Here is a 15,661-nt window from a genome sequence, read left to right as displayed (position 1 = left end):
CTGCATCGATTACTGTCAATATTTAAATTAATAGTATTAGCGATCGTATAGGAATTCATAAGCAAAATTTGCACCAAAGTTATAGAAGATCGATAAGCGTGTGCAGTTTCGTCCAGTATCGCTCAGTTTTACTAATTACCAGCGCATTATCGATGCACATTTTTCGCATTCCTCTCTCTTCGTTAAATAAACGGTAATACAACGGAGAATACCATCGCGTTGGTTAAAACCAGTAACTGGGAATACTTAAATAGGAAACTAAACAAAATAAATTTTATCATTTTATTTTCGCAGCTTTTAATACTTAAAATTAAATCTCGAATTCTAAAATTTATATATCTCTAAATAAGATTTAACAATTCCAAAATTACTTAAGGTAAGAAAATAATTCTGTAAATTATTTATAATCAAAAGAATTTTTGCTTCTTATATAGTACATTTTAAAAAGCTTGAAGAAAAAAGCAAATAGATATGTGTAATAGTGATGTAAATTTGATAATAAGAAAAATGAAAGACAGACTTATAGTTCTATTATAATAATAAATTGACTTAGCGCTAAATATAACTCTTTCATTACGTTTATAGCGATTTTTTAAAAACGTCACTTTCATCAGAAATTTTGTTACTGTCTCCGATGTTGGAGGCTCTTCGGCCGGTGATAGGAAATGCCGTGTCAATCGAATTTCCAGGCATATGCCAATGCTTTCAGCTCGACATTGATGCGCTCCTTTATCTGCGCTTATTAAATATGGCGCACATTGATCCACTTATTATCATAGCGCACGTCACTTCCATCAATCCATGACAATTTTCACAAACGGCGAGTCTTGTCGCCTCTTCACGATACGTTTTTATATATCTTTATCGAAGAGATGCATGTTAATTTTCTCTTTAGCAGAAATGATATTTGCAGGAAAAACACGAAAGGGAAAATATAAGCGGAAGGTAACTGCGAGTTATTTTGAGCACACGAGAATATATGACAGGACGATTATTTCAAAATGCACTGCACTTCCTCCTGTCTGTTTTTATATAGCTTGATTTTTACATTAAAGCCGAGACAAGGGGTAAGAGGGTTAAAGTTAGACCCGGTAAAACCTGCGATATTATTTTTATCGTTTACGAGGTCATGTTTTTTATCAAGATTAAACCAGTACGTCATAGAGTACTACCTGTATCGAACCGTGCGAAAGAATAAATATATTGATTTTCACCGGCCTATTTACCAGCACGTATTCCACATTGCGTTACGTCAGATTCGTTTCAACAAATTTTAGAATACACAAGTTCAAAAACGACTAACTAAATTTTCTCACGTTATTTATATAAAAATTTTCAATTCCTGCAATAGCGAGTGTCATATCGCTTGTACATGCAATAAAATAATTGTTTATACGTTTATAATTTATAAACATTTAGAGAAGTTAATTTTTTTACAAATTTAAGATGTTATACAGTCATAGAAAAATAGTAGTCGCCTTTAATGTCGAAGCGTTATACATACCATATATAAAATAATAGTCATGTTTTATAAATTTTCTATAATGGCTATATGGAAATGTCGAGACATTTAATGAAGGCCGTCAACACAAAAAATAAATATATGATAATTTTAGTAATTAATTTTAATAAAGATTTCAGCTGGAATCAAAGTGTTTGTATAGTTACTGCTAAAAATTAAATAGTTGCTTTAGCAATTGCCTTCAGACAATCTTTGCTAAGAAAAACATGTTCATATTCGTTGAAGAATTTGCAGGTAAACAACTTTTAGAATATCTCGTTGCCCAACCATGACAAGGAAAATATCTCAACTATAAACGGGATTTCAATACAACGATGATCGACGCACATGTAATTTAAATTTTATTTCTGCTTCGTAAATTTGCGCGACAGCGAATGCCAAAGAAAACACGACTTTAAATTTTCCTGTACATTAAAACACGACAGTGCTATATCTCCCGCATGGTCGATAAATCGTTCTGTGAACAGCTTGAATGGCGATGCCGTCGCTGATACACCATTCACAAAGTACGGCACAGAAAAATCTCATTCCATTTCGAAGACCGAACGTAGACTGATTTTGCAACATATGCTCCATGCACGCTTCATTTTTCGCTATACTGCACATATGTATATGTCTCTGCATAAGGAAAATCGTCCGTAATATGATCGATGCGATTTCCAATACTAGATAAAAAATGTCTAAATATAGAAGGAGCGATATATCGTCCATATAGTTTATGAGATTCCGATTTCGTTATCCTCGTCCTGCCCAATGTAGATCTCTACTACTTATAGTTAGTAATAGCATAATGGCAACGCCAGCGAGACGATTGGTAATATAATTCATATAAATACATTACATATATATTTTCACAATAATTATATCAAATTTATATACAGGATACACACACTATAGAATCCATGAGGCTAGTTTCAATTACAGTTTATTTGCCGACTCTTCTGATTTGATTGTTTGAATTTAATTATTTATTGCAATTATTTAAGCATCTAATTTAAAATTCTAAATTGCATCAATGTCTTAAAAAAGCAAAACTTACAATGGTGGAATATTTTTGACGTTTGCAAAAAATCTTTATTTTTAGCCATTTTAACATCGAGACATTTAATATAGTGGTACGAAAATAATTAATATGCCAAAACAGAATCAATTTAAAAATAATTAAAATTCTAATTTACCAAAAGAAATATTTAATAAAAATAAAATTGAATATTTTGGAATGTTCTATACCTGCATTCAATATCGTGCAGGGAAAAAATTGTCCAATAGAAGTTGACCAAAAAAAATTGCTTTTTCGTCAAAATTCAATCAAAAAGCGTTATTTTGAATTTTTGCATACCAGCTGGATCTCTTGTTAAAATTCTAATCTCGTTGTTGAAATTCTAATCGTAATCGCAACGGGAATTTTTCGGTGCACCACTACGTTTATTATCGTCGGCTTGCGAGAGATCTTCTAGAGCAGCCATATAGAACCACGGTTTAATTCGCATAGAAACGTGTAATCTCATCGTTCGATTGGCTTTCACGTCCATCGGATGCCGATATCAACCGCGACGTTTCCGTTCATCCTCGACATTCAAGCCGACGAGGCGCACACGTAAAAAATCGATAGCCGCCTCGATTTACTATATGACACACCGCCGCTACGTGCGTCCTTCCACGCTCGCCGAAGCGGAATCCGACTTCCTCGTCCGGCTTGCCAGCAGAAATTGCCTCGTTGAAGCTTCGGGAAGACTTAACGACTATCGTTAATCTGTTAGAATATCGTAAACCAGCTAGCAGTCTAGCTGGTGCAATGTAAATTCAGAACCAACGCCAACTGGTCTGAATTAATTAGATTATTAATTTTAGCAAATCACACACAGATTATCCCGAGAATTATCCTCCATTAGCTTACAGAGATTAGTAGATGGTCGACCTAAAGCCATCGTCAACTAATGTGAACTAAATAAATCATCCGTTACTGTTGCCGATTAATTGTTCGATAATAAGAAAATTATCATTACCGTTTGGGTCAGTTTGCCAATGGCTGGTCATCACCACTACACGACGACGATCCGATAATCCGACACGATTTCACGGCACGCGTCTCGACACGACAGTTATTGCGTTTTAGAGATCGCGAAGGCGGACCGCACGGTGGTGCGAACTCCTGGCCGACCGAGAAGCTTCCGCGCGTACGAGTTTTCCTTGCGGCGTGTTATTGATCTAGCAGTGTCGAACGCGGCTTCGAAGCAAGGCTCGCCATTGCCCTAGGCGCACTCAATGGTGCACGTTTCGTGGCCTGGGTGTGTCATTACGATGCCCATGGACTGTCAAAGGGCTTCGGAGCGACGGTTCTCCGGCTGTCTCCCATTGAGCGAGCTTGCAAGCTCGATCTGAGATGGAGACGTGTACTTGCGTAAAATCGCGAGTATTTCGATGTGGACTAACCTCCTGTATCAACCGGTGCGTGGTCGGGATTCCCTGGTCTGCCAGAATGCCATCCCGCTGCGACGTTTGCGATTGCGAAAGAACGCGAACAGCACAGCGAACGACGATGCCACGGCGCGGCGGCGGTACGATGTGATGGTCTGAGGTCTGACCGGTGCGTGCCGTATCCACTTGCAAAATAGATCGAGCGACGCTCGATAGCGGGACGAACGTCGGTCGTTCGGGATGAACGCGAGGAATCGGAAGAGAGGAGAATGCAAGGATAGGGAGAGAAAGAGAGAGAAGGAGAGAAGAGAGAGAGAAAGCAAAAGAGGGAAAAACGAGAGAAAGAAAGAGAGAAAGAGAGAGAGAGAGAGGGAGAAAGAATGAGGTTGGACGGCGCTCGAAGGAACGAGAAGAGGAATCGTCTGCGAGGGTGGAAGCGGCGGATGGACAGACCCTTCGTGATCCGCAAGCTGGCGTGTTCAAACTGCGACCGCTCCGTCGACTGCCGTTTTGCCGTGGTAGGGAGAAGGAGTGGAAGAAGGGGATGATGTTGGGACGGGGTGGGAAAACCAGTGGGAAAGAGAGAAAGAGGCAAGGGTAGAGAGGTAGGAAAATGTCGACGTTAGCAAAGAAGAAAGAGAAAGAATGAAAAACAATAAGAGGGAGGAAAATGGACGAAGAAGAAGAGTAAAGAAGTATTAAAGCGAAGAAAAGAAAGAAAGAAAGAAAGAAAGAAAGATTGAGATATAGAGAAGAGAATGAAGGGAAAAGCAGATATCGCAATCAACAAAAAGGAGAGAGGGAGAAAGAAAGGGTGGAAGACTGAAAGAGTTAAAAAAACATCGAAGTGAGAGGCAGCCACAGTAATGACCAGCCGGCGCGGCGCAGTCATGAAGAGGGGACCGAATCAAGGGGAAAAAAGATCTACGGCGGTCAAACGGTGGTTGCAGAGGAGAAACGGCGCTTTATGTTGTTCGCAAAGAGCTAGGCTAAAAAGTGCTATCACGGTTGCGATTAGATCAGCAACGGCGATGGCGAGCACATTACGTGACGGACGTTCGTTTCGTAGAGAGGAAAAGAATAGAAGAGCCCTAAGAAGGAGAATAGAAAAAGAAGAGATGGCTACACAGGAGGAAAGTCTACTTATTTGGGAAAAAATCGAGGGCTCGTTACATATAAGCACCGAGTCTTTGAGAACGTATGGAAAAATAAAACGAAAAAGAAATGCTCACAGTGACAAACGGTCCCTTATTTGGGTTGGCAGCTTAAAGGACTCCAGTTCTTGAATACAAATTACGAAAAGAATCTTCTCAGATGTTAAAAAAAGTACTTCACAGATGTATGAGGGACACACATCAAACGACTTAGAAAATATATACAAAATAAAAGATAAACTAGAAGAAAGAATTCTTTCGTAACTAACATTTTGGTACAATGAAAATAATTCAAAGAAACACAAAAAGGACATGCAACGTATTCAGAATAAAAATCTCAGATACGATCGAGGTAAAAGGCGGTTGGTTGCACAAAACAGAAATTCCGAGGATCCTCTTGAAAAAAGAATCAACCAAGGATACAGTAAGGAACGCGTAACGCGATATCGAAGGGAAGCTCAAAGTAGAAGAAGATCATAAAAGACGAAGAGATGCATGAAAGACGCAGGATAGAGTGGAAAGGAGCGAACATAGGAGGACAAGATGAAGCGAGGAAGGAAGGGGGTGCGCTCGCTCGCGGGCCGGAGTGCGGGAAAGGCCTTTTCCGCGCCCCGAGAGGGTGCACGATGAGGACAGATCGTTAGGGTGGGAGTAGGAGGGGATGAGCGAGGGGAGTAAGGACGGGCTGCGTGCGCGAAGTGGCACTGGGCCATCGATCGGCTGCGCGCGGTGGTAGTCGCCGCCGTCGCCGTTGCCATCGCCGCCACCACCACCGTCGTCGTCATCATCATCGTCATCATCGTCCTCACAGCAGCTGAGCATTTTGCACTGCCACACGTAGATTCACAGGGTAGACTTCTCGCGCGGACGCATAAGTCGCTTAAGAAGAAGAACGAGAGGAACCCGTTGACTGCGGTTACGAGGGATGGAAAAGCGCGTGGAAACCAAAAGGGGTGAAGCGAAAGGAGCGAAACTGCGACAGAGTTAGTAAAGGGAATCGGGGATTAATCGCTCTGAGAAATGTCCGTCTGTAAATTTCCGCACGCTCTCGTTCTTGCTGTAAGCTGCTCGAAAATAATGGCAGATGCAATCCAGAGAGCTTTTTGAGGCCAGAACCGTGTGACTAGTACTCTTTGCGGTTTTCTGGGTCAAGTGGGCCTAATGATAAGTCGAGAAATCGCGTTAGCGCACTTCGTACATGTGTCATCTCATACGATTGCTTAGCAACGTGGGAAATTTAATTTTAAACGGAAGAATTATAGTTTCTAAAGTAATTCCTTTTTACAAGGAATATTATGCAATATAAAATCTTTATAAAATGTACAATAAGAAATTTAATTTTTAATGAAGATAAAAGAATCAGAATTTCCCTGAGCTCTTCTAGCATTTTTTATAATTTTTAAAAAGATGTATAAGAAAAGAAGTTAAATTCCTTCCGATGATAAATTTCCTCTGAAAATTAGATAAAAAAATTTTTCTGAAAAATACCACTAAACATGACTAAAGATTACTGAATCTGAAATCTTTTTGTTTATAATACTGTTTGAATGAATAGCTCTTTTTAGACAGGTACAAGATAATAAAAATAAAATCCGTAACATTAAGCTAAAAATTAAAGAAAATAATTATATATTAAATTATATATTAAAATAATTGTAGTTACAAATCGATGGTCAGTACGAGTCTGGGGCGCAGTTGTGGCGACTAATCAACTTTCCTAATACAAATAATTGTACTTGATTTCCAATAATCGATTTCGATTTCTGAGGTCCTCTTCAATTGGTGGCTTTTGGAGGACACAAATGATTAAGTTTGACCAGTTATATGATGTTAATGTGTCAAACAAATAAATTTATTTAAAAAAATACTATTCTGATAACAAGGCAATATATAATAAACAGGGATGACGTAACACATTAAACGAATTAAGCATGGCATGAGGGCGCCGAATAGCTTAGCGCCGTCTCTAATGATCAAATAGAAGTGGAAAAAGAGTTAATTATTTATGCGCTCTGTAAGAAGTTTAATCACTTTTCTATCATAAATTTTATTTCAATTTGTGTATATTGTTACTTTCTATTGACAGAACTTGTTGAGATACGATGCAATGTGCTACTGGCTTATCTAACCGAGACAAATCGCATCTATTCTTACCGCTTCGCGTGACGCGATATCAAAGAAATACACGCTGCATCGATCGCCTTTTCCTTATCCATGTACGAGTACATTGACGTTACAAGAAACCCAGCACACATATTGATCTTATGTGAAAAAACGAAGGCCAGCTATGTCCGTAAGACCGATAAACACATTCAAGATTACTGATTTTTATTACGCAGATTCTGTGTTTTGACAAATCTACTTGTTTAAAGACGTAAGGTGGCTGTAGAAACGTATCATGAAAATATTTAAAAGGAAACATATATCTCAGAGTTACATTAATAATTTAATAATCTATTATTAAAATAATACATCACATATTTAACAATTATATAATTAGGTATAATAGATAAGTTAAACGTTTCTAAGAAACAAGAATTTAGATAATTTTAACCTCCAAATAATTAATTTTATTATTTATTTATTATTTACTTATTATTGTTTAATTTTGTTTATTTTGTCAATCAAAATTAGTTAACTTTTTTTACATATCTATTTTAATTTTTATACCTTTAAAAGTTCTTTTCTTTAGTAATAATAGATCGCGGTAGTTCATTCGTCATTGCTATTTATAGCATAAAGTGTCGCTTGCGAACAAGATAAATCGGAATTTCTTCGGCGATGCGATCTATATAAAAATACTCGTATCTTATGATCGACGAAAGCAAGTAATGTCTAAGCATGACGCAATGCTGCCGAAACTGCCTCAACTTTCGTTTCGCGCACGTGCGATAAGTTATTACTGATTTTTTTGTGCGACTTCCTGCGCGGTTATGGAACTTGAGGCAGAAGTTGAAAGTATGTCTTGAAAAAGTGAACAAGAATAGCGGGTTTGTTAGTTTATATAGACAATCAGGTTTTGATCAAGTATCAATTTCTGGCTTCGGGCAGCGGGAACAGTAGTAGCAGGGATCTGATTTCGGCGACTGTGACCGCGGGTCGATCGCACTTGCAACGTGGAAATTTGATTTTATTAATAGGCTACGATCGATGGTGTATAATTTTAATGCAATTACATTATCGCGCTCGCCGCCCCATGTCAGATCAAACGTAAATTTGAACGGCCGAAAAGTATAACGACAGTAGTAGTAGTCACGAACATCGATCAGACACGATCGGTGCCGTTTCGAACCACTTTGCTGTTGCAACGATGGTGCATATATCATTAAATTCAGTGCCACTTGGTTGGCGACATTTACCACAAAAACTTTGCAATTTACGACGAACTCCTCGATGGATAGAGCTGAGAAAAGGAGAAATAAATTTTGAACCAGACGCAATTACGCGATATGTATATTCGGTTCACAACGATGATATTGTGCAAACAATAGATTTTGTAAAATAAACAGTTAAAAGCATTATAAGTTCAGAAATACAGAAGTTATATTACTTACATATATATTGTTAAATTAAAACTTTGTATCTGCATTATTAATTGAAACTTTATATCTACATTGTTAATTGAAATTTTATATATGTAAACAAATTAATAAACAACCAAACGAGTTAGGCGCGGTATCTATCGTTGGAACATTAATATACCCTTCCCTCCCCGAAATTAAATCGGCACGATTTAATTATTTTTAAAAAACTGTAAAGAATTTATTGCAAAAAATATTATCTCAGCCAGGATTCGAACCTGCAACTTCCCTCATTTCGTGAAGGGCGTCGTACCAATTTATACATGTACCAATAAAAATATTATAAATCCTAACTCTTGCATTCTTTTAACGATAAAACTTACATGTCGCAGATTCAATATTTTCCAACACTATGAAATATCTTTGAAAGAATCTGAATAATTATAAATGAGTTGTCGTATCCTTAGCGCGTTGTTTGAATTGATTCTCAGATATACCAACCTATAAATAATGGTGTCTAATGACGTCATTATATTGCCTTGAAGATGATTGCGCATTTATGATGATTATTATTCACGACGATAGCATCGCGCCGTACACATTACCGCCAATTAAACGAAAACATTTTACAACAACAAAATACGCCGCTAATTCTACGTTTTTATGTATAAATTTTATATGTGCAATCGTTTCTTTCCGTAAGAAACATATAATAGAAAAATCATAATTACTGATATACAAGAGTCAGATCTTTTCAGATTCATTCTGATATTATCAAACAAAAATGATAAGATTGTAACGGAAAATTTTACATGGAATGTTCTAATTCGTGATCAAATTGCGAATTAAACAGAAATCCGTGAAAGCGGTTTATAGCCTAAAATGTTAATCTTATATTGTTTATAAATCAGGAATGAAAACAAATGCAAAGTCGTATGATAAAAACGATAGTATTCTCTCAAAGAACATTTAACAATTTATTTAACAATATAAAATTTATCATTACAAGACTAATTATAAAAAGACTTAATAGTGCTTAAATAATAATTGAATGATAAATTTGGTAAATCTAAGTAATAATATTTTAGGAAACAAGGAGAGAGAGAGAGAGAGAGAGAGAGAGAGAGAGAGAGAATTTATTTTTATAATATTATTTTAATAGAAATATAAGTCCTCCATATATATACACATGCAATTATAATTTTTCGTAAACTATAATTTTTGTAACTGAAATATTTAAAGCAATAATATTCTAGAGATCATATATTCCTCTAGAATTAAATATTACAAAATAAAACTATCGAGGAATTATCATTGCGTTCTTAAAATTGCATTCGTAATTATATTCGTAATGATATTTATCATGCAATTATATGTATGCATGTCAGTCACTTATCAATTTCTGACATACATTCTTCAAATAATATGTGTATGAATCATTAATATTAATATAAATTAAAATTAAATTTAAATGTCTAATTTGCGTTTCTGTGTCAATACCACTATACTAAATTAAAAATTTCGAAACTTTGTTCCTTAGGCAGATCTAAATTTGTAAAAAAAACCGCAAAAAATAAATAATGATCTATACTTTTACACAGTTCTAATTAGATAAAACAATTTTTAGTTATTAAGCAGATAGCCAGTCTAGTATTAATTTTTGAGTTCTAGAGACTATACTATTATACACGAATCATGTGATTGTTGATTTGTCGCGCTTACAACAAAGCCTTTTTTGTTAATGCTGAACTGTCTTCTTATATATTATGATTGATATTAATAATTAATTTTTGCGTCAGTTATTCTCGTATGCCTATTACGTTTTTAATTGGATAACACTGTGTATTATTGCTTAATTGCGGATAGCAATTAAAAATTGATTGCGAGTTATAAAAACGTGCACGTTGATTAAACTAATCGTTAGCAATGGTCGCTACATAAAATCCCAAATTAATAAGACTTGTTTGATGTATGAATAAATTCTGCTAAATTAAACTTTTTATTGTATTAATCTCAAAAAGCGTTTTGTATTATAATGGCATACTTACACCTTTGATAACAATATAAAATAATTTTATTAACTTTTAAAATAAGTAATCTTTATTAAAGTTAGATGTAATCTAACTTTAAAAAATACAATTATTTTTTGCGGTTTTTTTTTACAAATTTAGATCTGCCTAAGGAACAAAGTTTCAAAATTTTTAATTTAGTATAGTAGTATTGACACAGAAACGCAAATTAGACATTTAAATTTATTTTTAATTTATATTAATATTAATGATTCATACACATATTATTTGAAGAATGTATGTCAGAAATTGATAAGTGACTGACATGCATACATATAATTGCATGATACCATATATCGCATACACTTGTGTATATATACGGAGTAAGAATATCTATTTGAGGTAGTCCTAGTAATAGCGTCTAATCAAGCAGACGTTCGATAGAAGATATAACTAACATATTTTTTAATTGTTAATTTAAATATTAATTTTGCTTATCATGAATAATGAACAAGATATAAAACATGAAACACCGATACAAAATTTTTACGCCGGACAATCGATCTTTATTACAGGTATTTATCAAGTGCAATGTATTTAATAAAGTAAAATATTAATTTTACGAATTAAGGCTACTAAATGTCTTCTTTCTCTTTCTATCATAGAAATATCTTTCTTTATGGTAAAGATAATATTAAGATGATCAATACATTGATCTTTATGTTATGACAGTATAAATATACGAAATGCATTATTAACTTTTATTATTAATAGAAAATTTATTAGAATGAATAATTAATGTATTTCTATAAACAGTATACTCTTGTTCACTGTTAAAACATCTTTAAAATAAACTTTAAAAATAAACATCTAACCACACACACACACACACACAATGTATCAAGTTTTATTATTGTCTCTTTTCTGTTATACTGAATGTAAATAATCTATATATATATGCATATACTTTGTAGGGGGCAGAAAGTGTATATAAAATTATAATATTTGTAAGTCATGCGTAATTTAATAGCAAATTATTTTTTAAGTTATTGTTCATAAACTTACTAAACATTAATTTTTTAATTAATAATAATTCTTTAATACACATTGAAATATATAGTTTTCAAGATATCGTTTTACACAAAGTAGAATGCATATAGCTTTATTTTGTTAGGGTGTACCGGATTTCTTGGACAGATCTTAATCGAGAAACTATTACGAAGTTGCCCCGACATTTCGACGATGTACTTATTAATACGGTCGAAAAAAGACAAGAGTCCCGAAAGTCGACTGGACGAAATGTTTAAGAGTTCGGTGAGTGCAGAGTGAAAGCGATATCGAACAACCATGATGTATTCGTGAAACATTTTGCTATATAAATATATAATCTGTAGCTTTATGACCGTATGAAAAAGGAAATACCTAATTTCCGTAAAAAAGTCGTGCCAATCGTAGGCAATCTCGATTGCAAGAACTTAGGTTTGTCGGAAAATGATAAGAACATTTTAATATATAAGGTAAATAATTCTAATTATTCCTGTTACTTTCTCGCCTATATTATATATCTCGACGCATAAAAATTTATCTTGTGCACACACACGTATACACGTATACGTATTATACGTATACTCAAAGGCTACATATATTATGTAAATCTAATTACAACCATTAAAGCATTTAAAGCCATTAAATAAGCTTTCTCTCTATTATTCTCTTTGTAAATATTTCAAATGTTATAGTGAAACGGAATATTTATTTCAGGTATCTATAATTTTTCACCTTGCAGCTAATGTACGCTTTCAGGAGAAAATCAAATCTCAAATACAAACAAATATTTGCGCTACCGATACCATTTTGCGCATCGCCAAACTTATGCCATACTTAAAGGTAATTCTTCTTTCTAAGAGTAAACGCATGCGAATAGTAAAAATAATTAAAATATTATTAATTTTCACACAAATATCCATCGCAAATATAGGTTGATGGAATAAATTTAATCGACATTTTATTCCGCAATCGTTATTCATTGACATTTATCTTGCAGTCATTTATCTATGTGTCAACCATATATGCGAATTTCTGCGTGAAACATATCGAAGAACATGTTTACACTTATCCTATTAATTACAAAGATCTTATTACGCTTACACATATCTTATCCGAAAACACAATGGAGGAAAAGAAAGCCAAGTGTGTATTTCTCCCGTCCTCGATATAGTAAATTAATTAAATACTTCAATGTAGAAACTTAAATAATCATTTTGGCAGAATTACCTCACAATGGCCGAATACATATACATTCACGAAAGCGATTGCGGAAGGGCTTCTCAGAGATGAAGGCGGAGATTTACCAATTGGAATATTTCGGCCTGCCATAAGTAGATTAATTATACCATTTATAATTTATAATATATAAGATTGTAATGTAACAGTTTTCTTTTTATTTGAGAGTTTATTACTTTTAATCGCTTATGCTTATACAATTATCCGATCTAGATTACAGCATCGATGAAATTAATAAATGCAATGTAAACTTTTTTTCTCATTATTATCACAACAATATTGTTTTTAGTATTTTATTTTAGTATTTAGTATTTAAACGCTGTCTTCCATAAAATGTTAAGTATCAAGATTAAATCTGAATATACGTATTTCTAATACACGTTATAAACTTCAAAGGATATATTTCTATTACATAAGTGTAACTATCATTACGCTTACATTAAATTAATGTAAGCATAATTCGCGTAGAAATAATATTTTGCGATAGTAACAAAAAATCGTGATAATAGTTATATTTGTGCGCAAATTTCTGCGGATTAGTAAAAAGAAATAATAAACATATTTTTCAGTTACATCTACCGCTAACGAACCGCTCGTCGGATGGAACAACAACTTTTTAGGGGAAATAGGGCTAACGGTGTCTATATCGAGTGGTTTTCAAAGATTTATGCTATGCAATCCTTATATCCCTGCAAATTTTGTTCCCGTTGATCTCACCGGAAACGCATTAATTGCTAGCGCGTGGGATGTTTTTATTCAATTCAGGTAATTATTATAGATACAGTCGCCATGACGCAAAATCTCTTTTTTACGAGCAAAATTATTATTCCAATGAATTATTCAGATACATTCTTAATACATTCTCATCTGCTCCACACGTATTTGATAGCGATAAAAATAATTATTCTTAAATTATGATTGCACATTGCACATTGTAATTGCACATTGTGTACATCAGCGCATAAATGATTTATCATTTCGATGCATGAAGAAACATTACGTAACATTACATTACATAAGAAACATTACGGCTCAAATATCCTTAAGTAGCTTTATCTTGTAGGAGAGGCAAAGACATGTTAATTTATAATTTCGTACCGCCGGCTGACGCGCCTACTATAGGTGAATGGTTCTATAAAATCGCCGACATAACGAAGACATATCCCTTGCCCAAAGCTCAATGGAGGCCCTTTGTAATAATTTTACAACGAAAAATGCTATATAGAATTTGCATTTGGCTCGGTCACTTGCTTCCGGCTTTACTAGTGGACACAATAAGCATTTGCATGAATTATCGTCCGAGGTACTGCAGAAATATTAATGGATGCTTAAAAACAAAATTATGTAAAACAAAAGATTATAATAAATTCATATGACTTTTAGAATGTGGAAATTATATAGAAAGATTCATAGTAGATCCTACGAAATGGCACCCTTTCTTACAAGGCGAGGGAGTTATTCCTATGACAACGTTGAAGCGATGTGGAATCGTCTGAATGAGCAGGATCAGCAATTATTTAAATTTTACATGAAGAAATTTGACTGGACGAATTATTTTGTTAATCATTACAAAGGCGTACGCTTTTTTATACTCAACGAAGATGACAGTACTTTAGAAATCAGTCGTATTAGAGATAAACGGTAAAGACTCGTCATAATAATCATAAGAGTATGCAGTAAAACGTAAACAGCTATTGACTAATGGGACTTTTACAGTTCAAGAATAATCGACCGTAGTTGGTCAATTTTTACTTCTTATGTCTTACATCTTTACAGCATACTCTTACAATATTGTAGAGTAGAGTTAACAAATGTCTCCTAATATTCGGTTAATTTTATCTAAATTCTATTTTAATTTTTATTAAACGATAAAATTATAAATTTCAGACTTTACTGGATACACCAAACCTTCAAAACTCTATTTGTCTTTGCTATCGTTTGGATCATCTGGATTATATTTATAAAAGTATTCACATAATTTTTACACATTTCTTTACACATATTATATTTTTCTTCTAATTAAATATTCACCTTAAGGGGATGTACCACCCTTCTTAAAGCGTGGCATAATATCTTATCAAGTTTATGATCTTAACTGATCTTCAAGCAGTTTTAATCGTTGCTAACTGCTTATTAAAAAGTTATTAACAAAGTAAAATAAATAGACAAGTGTCGAACGTAATATAATCTTAATTTTACTAAACATAAATTTTACTATATGTATATTTATTGCAAAATAAATGCGTATAGATAATTGAAAGGCTTTTCTTAAATAAACATGATAAGATTATTACATAATTCATATAATATATAATACACATATAAGAAAATTTTATTAATATAACTAAGAAATCATTTTTGTACTAAATACTCGTATTTTAACTTTGTACACAAAAAATCAGTAATGCTTAATTTATACGTTATAACATACAGTATAAAAGATTAAAATATGTTTTTATTATAATATATTATATTAATGTTTTTTCTATTACTTTTTACAAAAGACTATATAATTTCATGTTACGTCCGTGAACTCCACGACTCTTTTCTTTCGTGGAAGTTTATAGCCGGTATTCATAGTCGAAGCTTATTTCAAAACCATCTTAAGAAATGTCTTAAGATGCTAATACGACTCTGTGTTTCATAATATCTTAAGATAAGTATTTAGAGAGTTGATTTTATTTAGAAAATGTATATAAATATATAAAATATCATCCAGTTAACAAGTTATAATTAAAAATTATTTCCAATACT

The 15,661-nt window shown here is 33.6% G+C and overlaps 2 protein-coding genes across 9 annotated transcripts in view; one reads left to right on the top strand and one right to left on the bottom strand.

The window, feature by feature from the left end:
• The window catches only part of Cadps (calcium-dependent secretion activator 1), a 26,418-nt gene extending 21,974 nt beyond the window's left edge, over positions 1–4,444 (bottom strand). Inside the window, exon 1 of one of the 3 annotated variants that reach the window (XM_071786393.1) lies at positions 3,956–4,444. The gene's annotated coding sequence lies outside the window, so the exon portion shown is untranslated. Of the gene's footprint in view, positions 1–3,528; positions 3,688–3,955 lie in introns of those variants that run through there. The other 2 variants (XM_071786397.1, XM_071786395.1) reach the window with 2 other exon arrangements.
• Positions 1–15,661, top strand: part of LOC139818008 (fatty acyl-CoA reductase wat-like) — a 17,861-nt gene extending 2,200 nt beyond the window's left edge. The window contains exons 1-12 of one of the 6 annotated variants that reach the window (XM_071786399.1): positions 5,377–6,153; positions 6,754–7,108; positions 7,181–7,387; positions 11,799–11,938; positions 12,019–12,141; positions 12,386–12,511; positions 12,669–12,814; positions 12,893–13,002; positions 13,477–13,672; positions 13,971–14,210; positions 14,291–14,548; positions 14,795–15,661. In XM_071786399.1, coding sequence (XP_071642500.1) covers positions 7,309–7,387; positions 11,799–11,938; positions 12,019–12,141; positions 12,386–12,511; positions 12,669–12,814; positions 12,893–13,002; positions 13,477–13,672; positions 13,971–14,210; positions 14,291–14,548; positions 14,795–14,885 — 1,509 coding nt within the window. In that variant the 5' untranslated portion in view covers positions 5,377–6,153; positions 6,754–7,108; positions 7,181–7,308 and the 3' untranslated portion in view covers positions 14,886–15,661. Of the gene's footprint in view, positions 1–5,376; positions 7,109–7,180; positions 7,388–10,926; positions 11,200–11,598; positions 11,632–11,798; positions 11,939–12,018; positions 12,142–12,385; positions 12,512–12,668; positions 12,815–12,892; positions 13,003–13,476; positions 13,673–13,970; positions 14,211–14,290; positions 14,549–14,794 lie in introns of those variants that run through there. The other 5 variants (XM_071786398.1, XM_071786401.1, XM_071786402.1 and 2 more) reach the window with 5 other exon arrangements.

This window comes from Temnothorax longispinosus, chromosome 8 (assembly GCF_030848805.1).
Source record: "Temnothorax longispinosus isolate EJ_2023e chromosome 8, Tlon_JGU_v1, whole genome shotgun sequence".
NCBI lineage: Eukaryota > Metazoa > Arthropoda > Insecta > Hymenoptera > Formicidae > Temnothorax > Temnothorax longispinosus.
This window is presented reverse-complemented; position numbering and strand designations above follow the sequence as displayed.